The sequence below is a fragment of the Triticum aestivum genome, chromosome 1A (assembly GCF_018294505.1).
Source record: "Triticum aestivum cultivar Chinese Spring chromosome 1A, IWGSC CS RefSeq v2.1, whole genome shotgun sequence".
Taxonomy (NCBI): domain Eukaryota; kingdom Viridiplantae; phylum Streptophyta; class Magnoliopsida; order Poales; family Poaceae; genus Triticum; species Triticum aestivum.
Window position 1 is genome coordinate 376851976 of NC_057794.1, and position 11887 is coordinate 376863862.

General features: G+C 52.4%; 2 protein-coding genes across 3 annotated transcripts; one reads left to right on the plus strand and one right to left on the minus strand.

Annotated features, from left to right (window-relative positions):
• Positions 1-1781: 1781 nt before the first annotated feature.
• Positions 1782-3939, plus strand: LOC543143 (expansin-B4). The gene is made up of 4 exons (XM_044474854.1): positions 1782-2086; positions 2198-2307; positions 2563-2747; positions 3248-3939. The coding sequence occupies exons 1-4, from the start codon at positions 1879-1881 to the stop codon at positions 3579-3581; spliced, it is 837 nt and encodes a 278-aa protein (XP_044330789.1). The 5' UTR covers positions 1782-1878; the 3' UTR covers positions 3582-3939.
• Positions 3940-5512: 1573 nt separating this feature from the next.
• LOC123051871 (transcription factor UNE10) lies at positions 5513-11677 on the minus strand. 2 transcript variants are annotated; one of them, XM_044474872.1, is made up of 5 exons: positions 10692-11677; positions 10380-10496; positions 6488-6553; positions 6010-6393; positions 5513-5905 (listed from the first exon to the last, which is right to left on the minus strand). In XM_044474872.1, the coding sequence occupies exons 1-5, from the start codon at positions 11388-11390 to the stop codon at positions 5807-5809; spliced, it is 1365 nt and encodes a 454-aa protein (XP_044330807.1). In that variant the 5' UTR covers positions 11391-11677; the 3' UTR covers positions 5513-5806. The 2 variants fall into 2 exon arrangements, with proteins under 2 accessions (XP_044330807.1, XP_044330801.1); XM_044474866.1 differs by having other exon boundaries at positions 5513-5908.
• Between the last annotated feature and the right edge of the window lie 210 nt (positions 11678-11887).

Below are 11887 nucleotides of genomic sequence, written 5' to 3' on the forward strand. Positions count from 1 at the left end.
ATGACCCTGATCAGGTTGTTTGGTCCCTGGGAAATAAGAAGAAATTTACTACTAAATCTGTTTATAGTTACCTGGAGAGATCCCTTGCCGGATGTAATTTCAAATGGATATGGAGGGCAAAAATTCCCCTTAAGATTCAAATCTTCCTTTGGCAGCTATTCCAGGACTCTGTTCTGACTAGAGATGTCATGAGCAGACGTGGGTGGCTGGGAAGGCCTGTGTGTGCTTTCTGTAATGAAAGAGAAACATCACAACACCTCTTTTTTACCTGTCCGGTTGCTAGAGTAATGTGGAGGATAGTGGGTTGCGTTTTGTGTACAGATAGTTGTCCGGACAATCTGTGGCAATACTTTATTTGGTGTCATTTCTATCTTCCTGATGGGGAGAGGTTCTATACCTTTGGCTTGGCTGCGTTATGCTGGGCAATGTGGAATTGTCGCAATAAAAAAATCTTTGAGTTCAAAGAGTTGAAGTCTCCTTTTAATGTGGTGTACTCTGCTTGTGGGTATATCTCTTATTGGGCAGGATTGCTGTCGGGCGAAGATCGGGAGGCGATGGAGCGTGGCTCTAAGATGCTGAGGATCAACACTTCGAGCTTGATGAGAATCTGCGTTGCACCGAGCGATGCGATGCGTACCGGGTGAAGATGGAGTAGCGGTGCAGATGGCTTTTAACGGGGGGCGCTGAAGTTTCTTCCTCCTCGCGATCTTTCTGAGGACAATGACTTTTAGCTGTCGCATGCTTTATTTTGCTAGCTTAGTACTAGTAGTATGGCTGTCTGTGAGACTTGTGCTCCTGCGTGAGCTTTTGGGTGTGGCCTATCTGAACTGGCTTGTGGTGATTTGAACGGTTTAGATGTTGGTAGCTGCTTTGGTGTCGCTGGGTTTTCGCCCCATGATGAACTGTCTGTTGACGGGTGTTCGTCGTGGATTTTCCAGTGATGCTTTGAGCCCGCTTCCCCTTTCTAGGTTTCCTGGGTGGTCATGTTGAACTGATGTTATTTCCGTTATGAGAGTAATGGAAAGGGTAATGCCCGGCTCAAAAAAAAGCTGATTTTTTTGAGCTAAATTTATAAGCTGAAATGAAATGACCTTACCAATGGTGCGTTTTACTCCTGAAACCCTGGATGAATTCTGAGCCCAGATCATATGGGCCGACGCGCCACGACGGCAGAAGCCGACATTTCTGTTCCGCTATACTCTGCATCCCGAGTCCTGTTGCGTTCTGCTAGTATGCGTTTTTCTTCACTGACCCGAGGCTGAGAGGGGCCTGACCTAAGCAGCCATGGCAGCTAGCCATCCATCCTATCTACCCGCCCCAACTATCATCTGCCACCTTTAATTCGCTCCGCCGTAACGCGATGCGGCTGCACTGCATGCCCCGAGCCAGGCCATGTGCCCACCCAACATGGCACGTTCCCTGCTCTGCTCTCCCTGCTCACACACAAACCCGAACCCATCTCGTTGCTTAGGCTGGTCATAGTGGGAGTAATATAGATAGTAACATAGATGCCACATAAGCAAAAATGATGATGTGGCAAGTAGTTAATGAGGAGAGAGGCAAATAGAGTAACATAATATGTTACCATCACATAGCGGTTTCCAATGCATAATGAGTCTACAAAGTAATAAATGAAGGCAACTATGTTACCACATCTATGACACTATCCACTATGAAGGTAGTAACATAGACTAGTAACATATGTATATTACTAGTCTAACTTACTCCCCACTATGACCAGCCTTAGCGCGTACCCGATCCGGTTTATAAATAGCCCCACCGCACCACGGCCACCTCCCCACTCCCACACAGGAACCGAGCAGGCCATCCCTCACTCCCCACCGCCACTCGTCAGATCCACGCACCACAGCGCGCGGCATGGGCTCCCTCCCCCTCGCCGTGCTCGCGGCGCTTCTCTGCTGCTTCCTGGCCGTCGGCGGCGGCGCCGTGGAGCTCAACACCACCGACCCCTCCCCCTTCGACGTCGACCTCAACGCCACCGACGCCACCAAGTACTGGGGCCCCTGGACCCCGGCCAGGGCGACTTGGTACGGCCAGCCCAACGGCGCCGGCCCCGACGACAACGGTGAGGATGATGCTCCACACCCCCTCCCTCCCTCTCTCTGGATGAATGCTTCTTCTCTCTTCTTGCGCGAGCAATGCGGCTCATTCCTCGGCGCTTCTTTGGTCTTGCTAGGTGGTGCCTGCGGCTTCAAGCACACCAACCAGTACCCGTTCGCGTCCATGACCTCCTGCGGCAACCAGCCATTGTTCAAGGACGGCAAGGGATGCGGTTCATGCTACAAGGTAAATTTAATACTACGTAGAAGAGAAACAGTTTACAGTTACTGTCAAACTAGGCCGATCCCCAGCGTCTGACAGCGGGCCCCGCATGCGCATAGTAATGTATCTGTGGGGTGCCTGTGTGTGTTGAGTCGCTTTCCGTGAACGAAAACGTCTTTTACTGTGCGGCGGAGAGCCGTTGCAGCTCAGGAAGCGCGTCGATTGGCGCTCGGCCTCTCCGGTGCCTGAAGCCGAAGCTGACGTTTCGTTCCGTTTCAGATCAGATGCAGGAAGGACATGTCGTGCTCCGGCAGGACGGAGACGGTGATCATCACCGACATGAACTACTACCCGGTGGCGCCCTTCCACTTCGACCTCAGCGGCACTGCGTTCGGCCGGCTCGCCAAGCCCGGCCTCAACGACAGGCTCCGCCACTCCGGCATCATCGACATCGAGTTCACACGGTAAGAATTAGCAGCAAGCCAGCAACACCTGCAGCGCCGTAGCAGTACCAGTGCAACATTGAGAATAAATATGTACCGCCATTTTGCAAAATTCTTGGTTGAATTTGCTGTCCACCGTCCGGGCAGTTAAAAGTTGGAAAAAAAGTCGGGTGCATTGGATCCACCCAAACCCAACCGCCCGCATTACTCCTGGCCGACCGGACACGGGCACGCGCCACACACACACACACTCACTCTCCTCTGCCCCGCACATGCATGTGCAACAGCTAGTAGTAGTAAGCACACAGGGCTCAGCTTTATTACTCGGGCCCAACCCACCCGCCTTTTGCAGCACGGCATATGCGTGCCCTGCCACCATACGCCACCGGCCAGCCCATTCCCGTCTCGTATCACAGAGCAGCGGCTGGGCCCCCGGCCGAAAGATACAATATTCCGCCGCAAGAACTCCTTTGATACAACAATTTATACTGAGTAGAGTACGATCTTGTGATGAATTGCAGGGTGCCGTGCGAGTTCCCGGGGCTCAAGATCGGGTTCCACGTGGAGGAGTACTCGAACCCCGTCTACTTCGCGGTGCTGGTGGAGTACGAGGACGGCGACGGCGACGTGGTGCAGGTGGACCTCATGGAGTCGCGGGGGCCGGGCGGCGGCAAGTGGACGAGGATGAGGGAGTCGTGGGGCTCCGTCTGGCGCCTCGACTCCAACCACCGCCTCCAGGCGCCCTTCTCCATCCGCATCCGCAACGAGTCCGGCAAGACGCTCGTCGCCAACAAGGTCATCCCGGCCAACTGGAGGCCCAACACCTTCTACCGCTCCTTCGTCCAGTACAGCTGAACCCACCATGATTCCGTTGCTCGGAGCACTAGTAATGCTACTACGCGGCTAGCTGCTACGGTCAAGTGAGTCAGTCGGTCATTGGGAGTGTACGGTCGTTTGCGTTGAGTCGTTGTAAACTGTATCGGGTTGGGGTGGTGTCGGTGCGTCTTTCTAGGTGAGAAAAGTTTGGCTGGGTGTGGGTCTGGGTCACTAGGGGTGTGATGAGTCGTGTATTGGCAAATGGGAAAAGGCTGTGTGGGAAATGGAGGAGGCAGGCGTACAAGATACGCTCTCCCGCCCACTCTCGCCTTTTATAATTTATATATCATTCAAGGCGGTGATATTAATCGAAAGTATATTGTTACTACTACTACTATATGAACCATGTTTATACTTGTGCCTCCTTTTCCTTTTATTATGCACTTCAAGTTTCTTTTGGTCTATTATGGTTACAGCTAAAAATGCTGAAAAGCATAAAAATAGTTCAGTGTGGGAATTTAATTTCATCGCATCCTACACAATCTCATAGTTCCGGGACAGTGTACCATGATCCAGCAAAAGGAAAGGGAAAAAGTTGGCGCCGTGCATTTGAAAGCACAGATCGGTTCCCGCGCGCGGTAGATTTGCAAACCTTTTACCGCTTCTTTTACTGCAGATTCCTTGGCTAAGCAGCAGCAGCACATGATTGGTTGCCGGTAAAGCACGCGGCCGAATTATCCAATCTCCCTGCGGGCTGCGGCCCTCGATAAAGATACCACTCCCCACCGTAGATTTTCTTTGTGCCACCAGCACCGTCCTGCCAGTTCGACGCGTACGACTACCGTACCGACTTTAGCCGGAGAGAAATTCCCCCGCCGGCTCCGGTCAAGCAGAACAGTGCGCGGCACGCAGCGATACAAGAGCGTCCGGCCAAAACGAAGCGTCCCGTCTTCCGCCGCCGGCGTCCGGGCCTTCGAAATCCCATTAGCTGTACCGCGTCGCTTCCTTGCAGCTTGCATGCTGGCGATCCCTGCCCGTACGAGTTATCGTGGCTCCCTCGCTCGGTCCAGATCCCCACCCCAGCACCGCATGTTCTTATTCTTATCCTGCACGGGCCCGCCTCAGCTCACCGTCGTCGGAGCTCAGAATCGGCACCGCAAAGCTGGTAGAGCCAGGAGTAATAACTCCTGTTCCTGTTCCTCGGTGCCGCGTCGACCGATCCGATCCGATCCGGCTGGGTGTGTGATCATCAGGGACGTCAAATCGAAACATAGGCTGGCGCTCTGGGGTTGGCATCCGCCGGGCCGGCGAGCCACAGCTGGGGGTGGGGGTTGGCCGGCCGACACCGGTCTTCTTTTGGGCGCGCATTTCCCTCTCTTTCTATCCGCGGATCGAGCTGGTTTCCCCGCGGTCCGCGGCATGTGCGCCGCGGCCCATGGGGTCAAAAGGCGATGTGTACCCTGTACCTCGCCAATGCCGGGCCGGTACGGCGTCGTCTTTACCAGTTCCAGTTGTGACCCGCCTCCGCCTAAGCATGTGTGTCGGTGAATTCCATTATCATCTCCCACCCGACCCGACCGGCATGCACCGGAGCATATCATGATTATCACTGTTGAAGCTAAGCAGAGCGCTCCCACTAACAGTACTACCGACTGTTAGCATAGTGTGGACGAGCGGTCCAGCAACTCCACCGAGATGCCAAGAGAGCAAGCCATCGCGTCACACCGCGCGGGGAAATATCTCTGCGGCGCACGCAAATCTGCAGACGTGCCTGCATGGAGGTCGATAGCGTTGGGGAGTAAAAAAGATCCGATCGGCGGCGAGTGGTTGGCGACGGTGGCGGGTTAGGCTGCGCAATGATTGACTGAGCTGACCTGAGCTGAGCTGCCTCCAACTCCGACGGTACATTCATTTGCCGGCGGGCTGGGAGGGACGGCCCACCGGTCAGCGAGACGGTGACACAAACAGCATGTCGAAAGCCGGATGAGGTTAACCTCTCCGGTCCAATTTCCAAATCATGTGCAATTGGGTGATACTGTAGTACAAACACATCTTCTTCAGGTAACCGGTTGGCGGTGACTTATACGTACAAGCTAAGCAAAATGTTGTCAAAACGATATACGTACAAGCTAGAATGATTTTAGTACGACAAATCATGTGCAATTGAGCGTAACATACACGATGCTGCAGGGTGCCGTGGCGCGTCGACAGACTTTCATGTCCAAAGGGAAATGCTGTGCAGGTGCTTGTACGACGTAGTACGATCACTCTTTGGAGCTGCCTGGCTTGGTCTGCTGCTGGCTTAGCTTCTGGCACATGGCCATCATCCTGCTGTACGCCTCCATGCCGTTCGGTTGAGCTTGCTGCTGCAGCAGCAGCAGCAGAGATTCGTGCCACCGCGTAAGAATCAATCAGAGGTTCGGAGGGAACAGTGCGCCAAGATTTGGATTTTGGACTACGTGCGTACCTGCGCGTTCTGCTGCGCCGCTTGGCAGGCGAGGAAGGCGGAGTAGGCGTCCGGCACGGCGGCGGCGGCGGGCTGCTTCTGCCGGTCGGCGCCGGCGCCGGCGTTCCAGGGCTGCATGGTGACGAACGGGGTGGACGTGTGCATCATGGGCTGGGTGAGGCCCGGGTAGGCGGGCTGCGCGAGTGGCCCGGCCATGTTGATCATTCCCAGGCCCATCTGCGCCATCTGGGCCATCTGGGCCATGTTGGCCATGACGGACATCTGGGCCAGCTGAGGCATGGCCATGGGCATCATCATGCTGCTCATCCGGTTCATCATCTGCACCGTCGCCTGCAGCTCCTTCAGGTGGTCGATCACCTCGTCCAGCATCGATGCCTTGTCCGTCTGCGTCAATGGAAAATGACAGATCGACTTTTATTTATCTGAAGATATATGTTCGATTGTCTTGTTCGGTGATTCCCGTCGAGAAATACAGTACCTTGCTTGAGTTGGGGACGAGCTTTTGCAATGTCTGCATCTTCTGGTTGATCCTGTCCCTTCTTTTCTGCAACAAGGAGTCACGCTTGAGTTAATCAGCAAACTACATAACAAGGCATTTTAATCTTCTTGTTTAAGGACAAACATGGCACTTCCTCTTTTTTTTTTTGAGGAAGCAAACATACCACTTCCATCTGATAAAGACAACTGAAAAAAGAGAAATCTAAGAAAGACTTGTCCGAATTGAATTCAGGTTTCGTCCTATTAGTTTGAGCAATTGTGCTATTAAGATTTTCACTAAAGCTATGACTTCTAGAGCTCCTGTTTTATTTGACAAACTTATTTCCCCAAACCAAATTGCTTTTATTAAAAGGAGGTTTATATTAGAAAGTGTTGTTATGGCCCATGAGGTGATACATGAGATTCATAGAACTAGGACCAGTGGTTTAGTTTTGGAACTTGATTGTAAGAAAACTTATGACAAAGTGAGTTGGGAATTCCTTGTGGAGATGCTCTCTTCTATAGGCTCTTATATTAGAAAGTGTTGTTATGGCCCATGAGGTGATACATGAGATTCATAGAACTAGGACGAGTGGAACTTGATTATAAGAAAGCTTATGACAGAGTGAGTTGGGAATTCCTTGTGGAGATGCTTTCTTCTAGAGGCTCTGGAGATAAATGGATTAAATGGATTTATAGTACTTTATTTCAGAGTTCTTTTTGTGTGAGAATTAATGATACATATGGACCCATTTTATTGGAGGCGGAGAGCTTAAACAAGGAGATCCTTTGTTCCCCTCGCTGTTCAATTCGGTGGCTGATGTGTGTCCAAAATGCTACCTAAAGTTGTTCATCATAACTTTATCTATGGGATCCTTCCTTGTATGATTCCCAGATGTGTTGTCAGTGTGCAATATGCAGATGATACCCTCCTCTTCTTGGATGCCTGGAACATACTTGGAATTTGAAATGGATTTTATCATGTTTGGGGAATATTTCTGGATTGAAAATAAATTTCCGTAAAAGTGATCTCCATACTGTTCATGTTAAGGAAGACCTGGCTTTGTTTTGCCTAGATATTTTATTGTCATATTGGTTCTTTCCCTTTTAAATATTTGGGTGTTCTCTTGCACTTCAAAATATTGATAAGGGAAGATATACAACCAATCATTGACAAAATTATCAAAAACATTTCTGGTTGGCTTGACAAGAACTGTCTTACAGGGGCAAACTAATCTTACTTGCCACTTGCATAGCTAGCTTGCCCACTTATTTGATGTCTATTTTGAAATTTCCCAAATGTGTTATAGAGGCCATTACTTCCGAGATGTATCTTTTGTTTGGGGGTGACATGGGGGATGAACACAAGTATCGCCTAGGTAGCTGGGGACTCATATCTAGGAGAAAGGAATTTGGTGGGATGGGGTCCCTAATCTTAGGGATTTTAACTTGTCCATGCTCGTGTGTGGGAGCAAAAGATTCTTTGACAGTAAATCCAATGATTGGAAAACTCTCTTAAATTTCAAGTATGGGACAAAGAAACCCAATATTCTTTGTGCTAAACTTGGTCTGGGATCTCAGTTATGGAAAAGTGTTTGTTGAGCTTTTTCCTGCTAAAACCTTTTATAAATGGAAATTGGGCAGTGGAAACAGTATTGGCTTTTGGCATGACATCTGGATTGTTGTTTGTTCACTTAAAACCTTATACAAGGATCTTCTTGAAATTTTCCAACAACAAGATGCTATTGTTGCCCAGGTTTGGGATGGGCTGATTCTAAAACTTACCTTTAGAAGGTGTGTAGATGAACATCATCTCAGTAGATGGATTGAGGTGGTGTCTCTAGTGAAAACTAAAGTTTTGTCATGTGATAATGATACTCCCATCTGGATACTTGAGCCATCTGGCATACACACTGTTAAGACCATTTATAAGCTGATTAACTTTTGTGGGATTTCTTCCGAACAAGTATTGTGATGAGGACAAGTATTGGTGTGTGAGGCCAGTTAAGATTTCATCAAGCGTAATTGTCGGGAACCGATGGTTGTGGCCGGGACGTTACGCTCAGGATCCATAAGTAAAAACAATTACTCCTTCTTTGTAGACATTGTTGTCTCAACATAGATGTGCCACTCCCTGGCGGCACCAGGGCGTCCAACCCTAGCCACGAAAGAAGGGCCGAGTGTGTGCCCGCCCTGCCGCCGCTACTGCCGGCGTTGGTTGCAGTGGTGACGCACCCCTACTCCATAAGTGGCAAGGACTCTCACGCCCTGTTCCTGCCGGTGGTTCTAGAAGCTGTGGTGGTGGCCTCCGTCAGCTACGCGGGCGGTGACGAAGCTACTGCTAGTGATAGGTGTCCTCCGATGGTGGTGGGAGGTGCGTCCTGGCAAGATCCGGGTGGTGACCCTCACTCTTCCGGTTGGGTCGACCTGATGGCATGGACGACGGGTGCACCAAGGTTCCGGTAGCGCTGCGGCTACTGGCCTAGTGACCGTATAGGACAGCCTAAGCGAAGGCGGGAGCTGACTGGAGGTGCTCTACGGTGACTGGTGGGCGGCGGTTCGTAGCACCCGGTACGCGCAGTTGGTAGTCGAGCTTCACCGGAAGAAATCCTATCTTTGGCTTTTGTTGGATCTAGCAATGGCGACACACGCGGGCATCATACTCTTTCTTGGAAGCATCGCCCCTGTGTGGTGTTCCTCCCCTCTCCTCGTGGCCATGGCTCCAGAGGGAAACCTCATATCCGTAGAATCGGGAGATGGAGGCGCCTTTGTGCCATCGTCCTCCTTGGGGGCATCATCTCGGAGTCGGCTACAACTGGAGACCGGTGGATGGCGTCATCTTTGACGTGTGGGTTGTTGTGGTGGCCGTTCCAAGGATGCATATTTCTATTTGGCAACGATGATGACATCGAGAGGAGCTTGAGGTTGCAGCTCGGGCTTCGATAGTCGGATCTTCCTACCGTGTGCGAGGAGCTCTTCTGTGGTTGTCTAGTTGCTTTAAGCCGGAGCTGCGGTGGAGCGAGTACAGGTGGCGACGATGATAGGCACTCAGTGGTCGTTTGCGGAGGACACGATCGGCACAAGTCCTGTATATTTCCCTTGCAAAGCTTGTCGTCAAAGTAGGAGTTGTCGGTTGTTCATGCATGTGTTCATCCGTTGACATGTGTAGTCGTGATTTCTGTGCAGCTGCTAGCGGATTGGCTTCGATGACGAAGTTCTATGGTAAAGTCGGAGTCGCTCGTTCGGAGCTAATCAGCGGTGACGATGACGCATACGACTCCTCGGCAGATGTGTTTTCTTCTTCATAGCTCTCTGTTCCATGTCGATGGCCAGGTTGGCCGGTGGTGGCCATGTTATGTGGGTTGGATTGTATCCGTCTTAGCTCGCTTTTCTGCCAATTATCTGAGCAATTCTCGGTCTCTTCTTAGTCAATGAAAATGGCAAGTCTTTTGACTAGTTTAAAAAAATGTGGGAAAACGACACCAAGCTTACGCAAGATATGTGCAGGTCCTCCCCAAAATTTGCTATGCAATTAGCTCATGACAAGTCCAAAATCCTCGATCACTATCTCGACTCAACTTGAGCTCGGTTGACTAGTCTGGCTTGCACTCGGTTTCTCTTTGGGCGGAAGTATGCAAGCGCGGCCCGCGTAACCCACACATTCTGCACTCACACTAGCTAGCTACCACTTGTATGTGCGAACGTGTTCTATATACCCCTTATAGAAATACACTGAATGCTCAAGTTGGTTGAAGCTAGACCTAATTAAAATGCATGTCATTGACTAAAAGTACGAATAACCAAATACTAATAAAACTATATAACATATACTAGTATGAAGTCTAAGCAACAAATCACTGTCATGCATCAGTGCAGAAGAGATAGTTGCTTACACGCTCAGATTCGTTATGGATGGCAGCAGCCCGGCTCCTCTTGGTAGAAATGGACGACCTCATTGGAGCTTCGCCCTTGATCACGACGTTCTCTGCTTCGTCACACAGCCCATCTCTCTTTTGTATCTCAATAGACGCATGCACCGATTAGATAGACTCAAGAAAAAACATAAGCATAGGGAGTCTGCAAGCCCATACGGATCAAGACAAGCTGGATCGACGTACGTGCATGCGAGATGCTTACGATCGAGACATGCATATGCAGGGTATGTGGGGTGACGTGTGAGGCTGTTAGCCCAGAGCTTTGCTTGCCTGCGACCGACGGCTGAAGCAGCGGGAGTCGCTGGCGCCTCCCCCGAAGCTCGTGTTCTCCGTCTCCGGGGAGCCGTGGTCCAGCGACGTGGAGTTGTTGGTCGTCGTGAACCCGCACAAGTCGTCAGCGCCGGTGCCGCAGGGCTCCAGAGTGAGCAGCGAGCTCTCGCCGCGGCCGGGCGCGACGCTCCCTTGGCTGGCGCACACCCGCCCGTCCTCGCCGACCACTCGTGCCCGCTTCCTCCGCACGTCCCCCTCCGCCGGCTCGTCAACCCTCGCGCACGGCACGAGCCCGTCGGCCGGCGCGCCCACACCGAGCCAAGGCGCGGCGGCTGCAGGCAACGGCTGCCCGAGGTGCGACGTCGACTGAGACGACAAACGAGCGGCCGCCTCGCCCACCACTGCCTCGAGCGTCTCCCGGTGATCTCCCGCGCCGCCGATGGCGTGCATCTGCGCCGGCGGCGGCGCGGCCGGGTACTTGGGCACCGACCGGTTGAGCAGCCCCTGCCAGAAGATGTTGCCCTTCTCCCACGTCAGCTCCGCCACCTCGTCGTACTGGTCCGGCATGGGCATGGCAACCGGCCCCGTCAGACCGCTGTCTCCGGGCGCCATGCGCTGCGTCGACCCGGCGGACACCGGGTTGAGCCCCGCGCTAACCGTCTCGTCCAGATCCCAGCTCGGCACGCACTGGTTATTCATCACGCTCCACCACCTCCAATGCCAAGCTATATATATACCCCGAAAGAAGGACCGGTGGCTTGCTGTGTCGTCCCGGGATTGGGCCGGCAGAGCAGGACGGAGGTGAGCTAGCTATGTGTGTGTAGCAGTAGGTGTAAGCACAGTATATATGGTGGTCGTTGGAGAGCACGGCAAGGCAAGGGCGGGGAGGTCGCGGAGGCGGAGATAGTTATGGAGCGGTGCGTGGAGGAGGCAGCACGGGTGCACGGCGCGCGCGGAGGCGTGTGTGGCGGAGCCATGCAGTGCGCGTCGGGGGCGGAGGCGAGGCGATAGATGGAAGGATAGGTGGAGAGGGGGGCAGGGAGAGGGACGGGACGGGGAGAGGGAGGGCCCTGGGCTTGTGAGGAGGAGCCGGGCACGTAGCCGCCTCGCCTTCCACATGACCACGTACGAGTCCAGAGGAAGCGCTTGCATTGCATGCGTTTTCAATCCAGCTAGTAGCTCGGACGTTTCTTTCG

Bases quoted from the DNA above. Each gene is read 5' to 3' on its own strand.
- LOC543143 (XM_044474854.1), top strand. From the start codon at position 1,879: ATGGGCTCCCTCCCCCTCGCCGTGCTCGCGGCGCTTCTCTGCTGCTTC. The intron at 2,087-2,197 runs GTGAGGATGATG...TGGTCTTGCTAG, and splicing joins CGCCGGCCCCGACGACAACG to GTGGTGCCTGCGGCTTCAAG. The intron at 2,748-3,247 runs GTAAGAATTAGC...GATGAATTGCAG, and splicing joins ATCGACATCGAGTTCACACG to GGTGCCGTGCGAGTTCCCGG.
- LOC123051871 (XM_044474866.1), bottom strand. From the start codon at position 11,390: ATGAATAACCAGTGCGTGCCGAGCTGGGATCTGGACGAGACGGTTAGC. The intron at 6,554-10,379 runs GTAAGCAACTAT...TCCTTGTTGCAG, and splicing joins TCCATAACGAATCTGAGCGT to AAAAGAAGGGACAGGATCAA. The intron at 5,909-6,009 runs GTACGCACGTAG...CTGCTGCTGCAG, and splicing joins CGGCGCAGCAGAACGCGCAG to CAGCAAGCTCAACCGAACGG.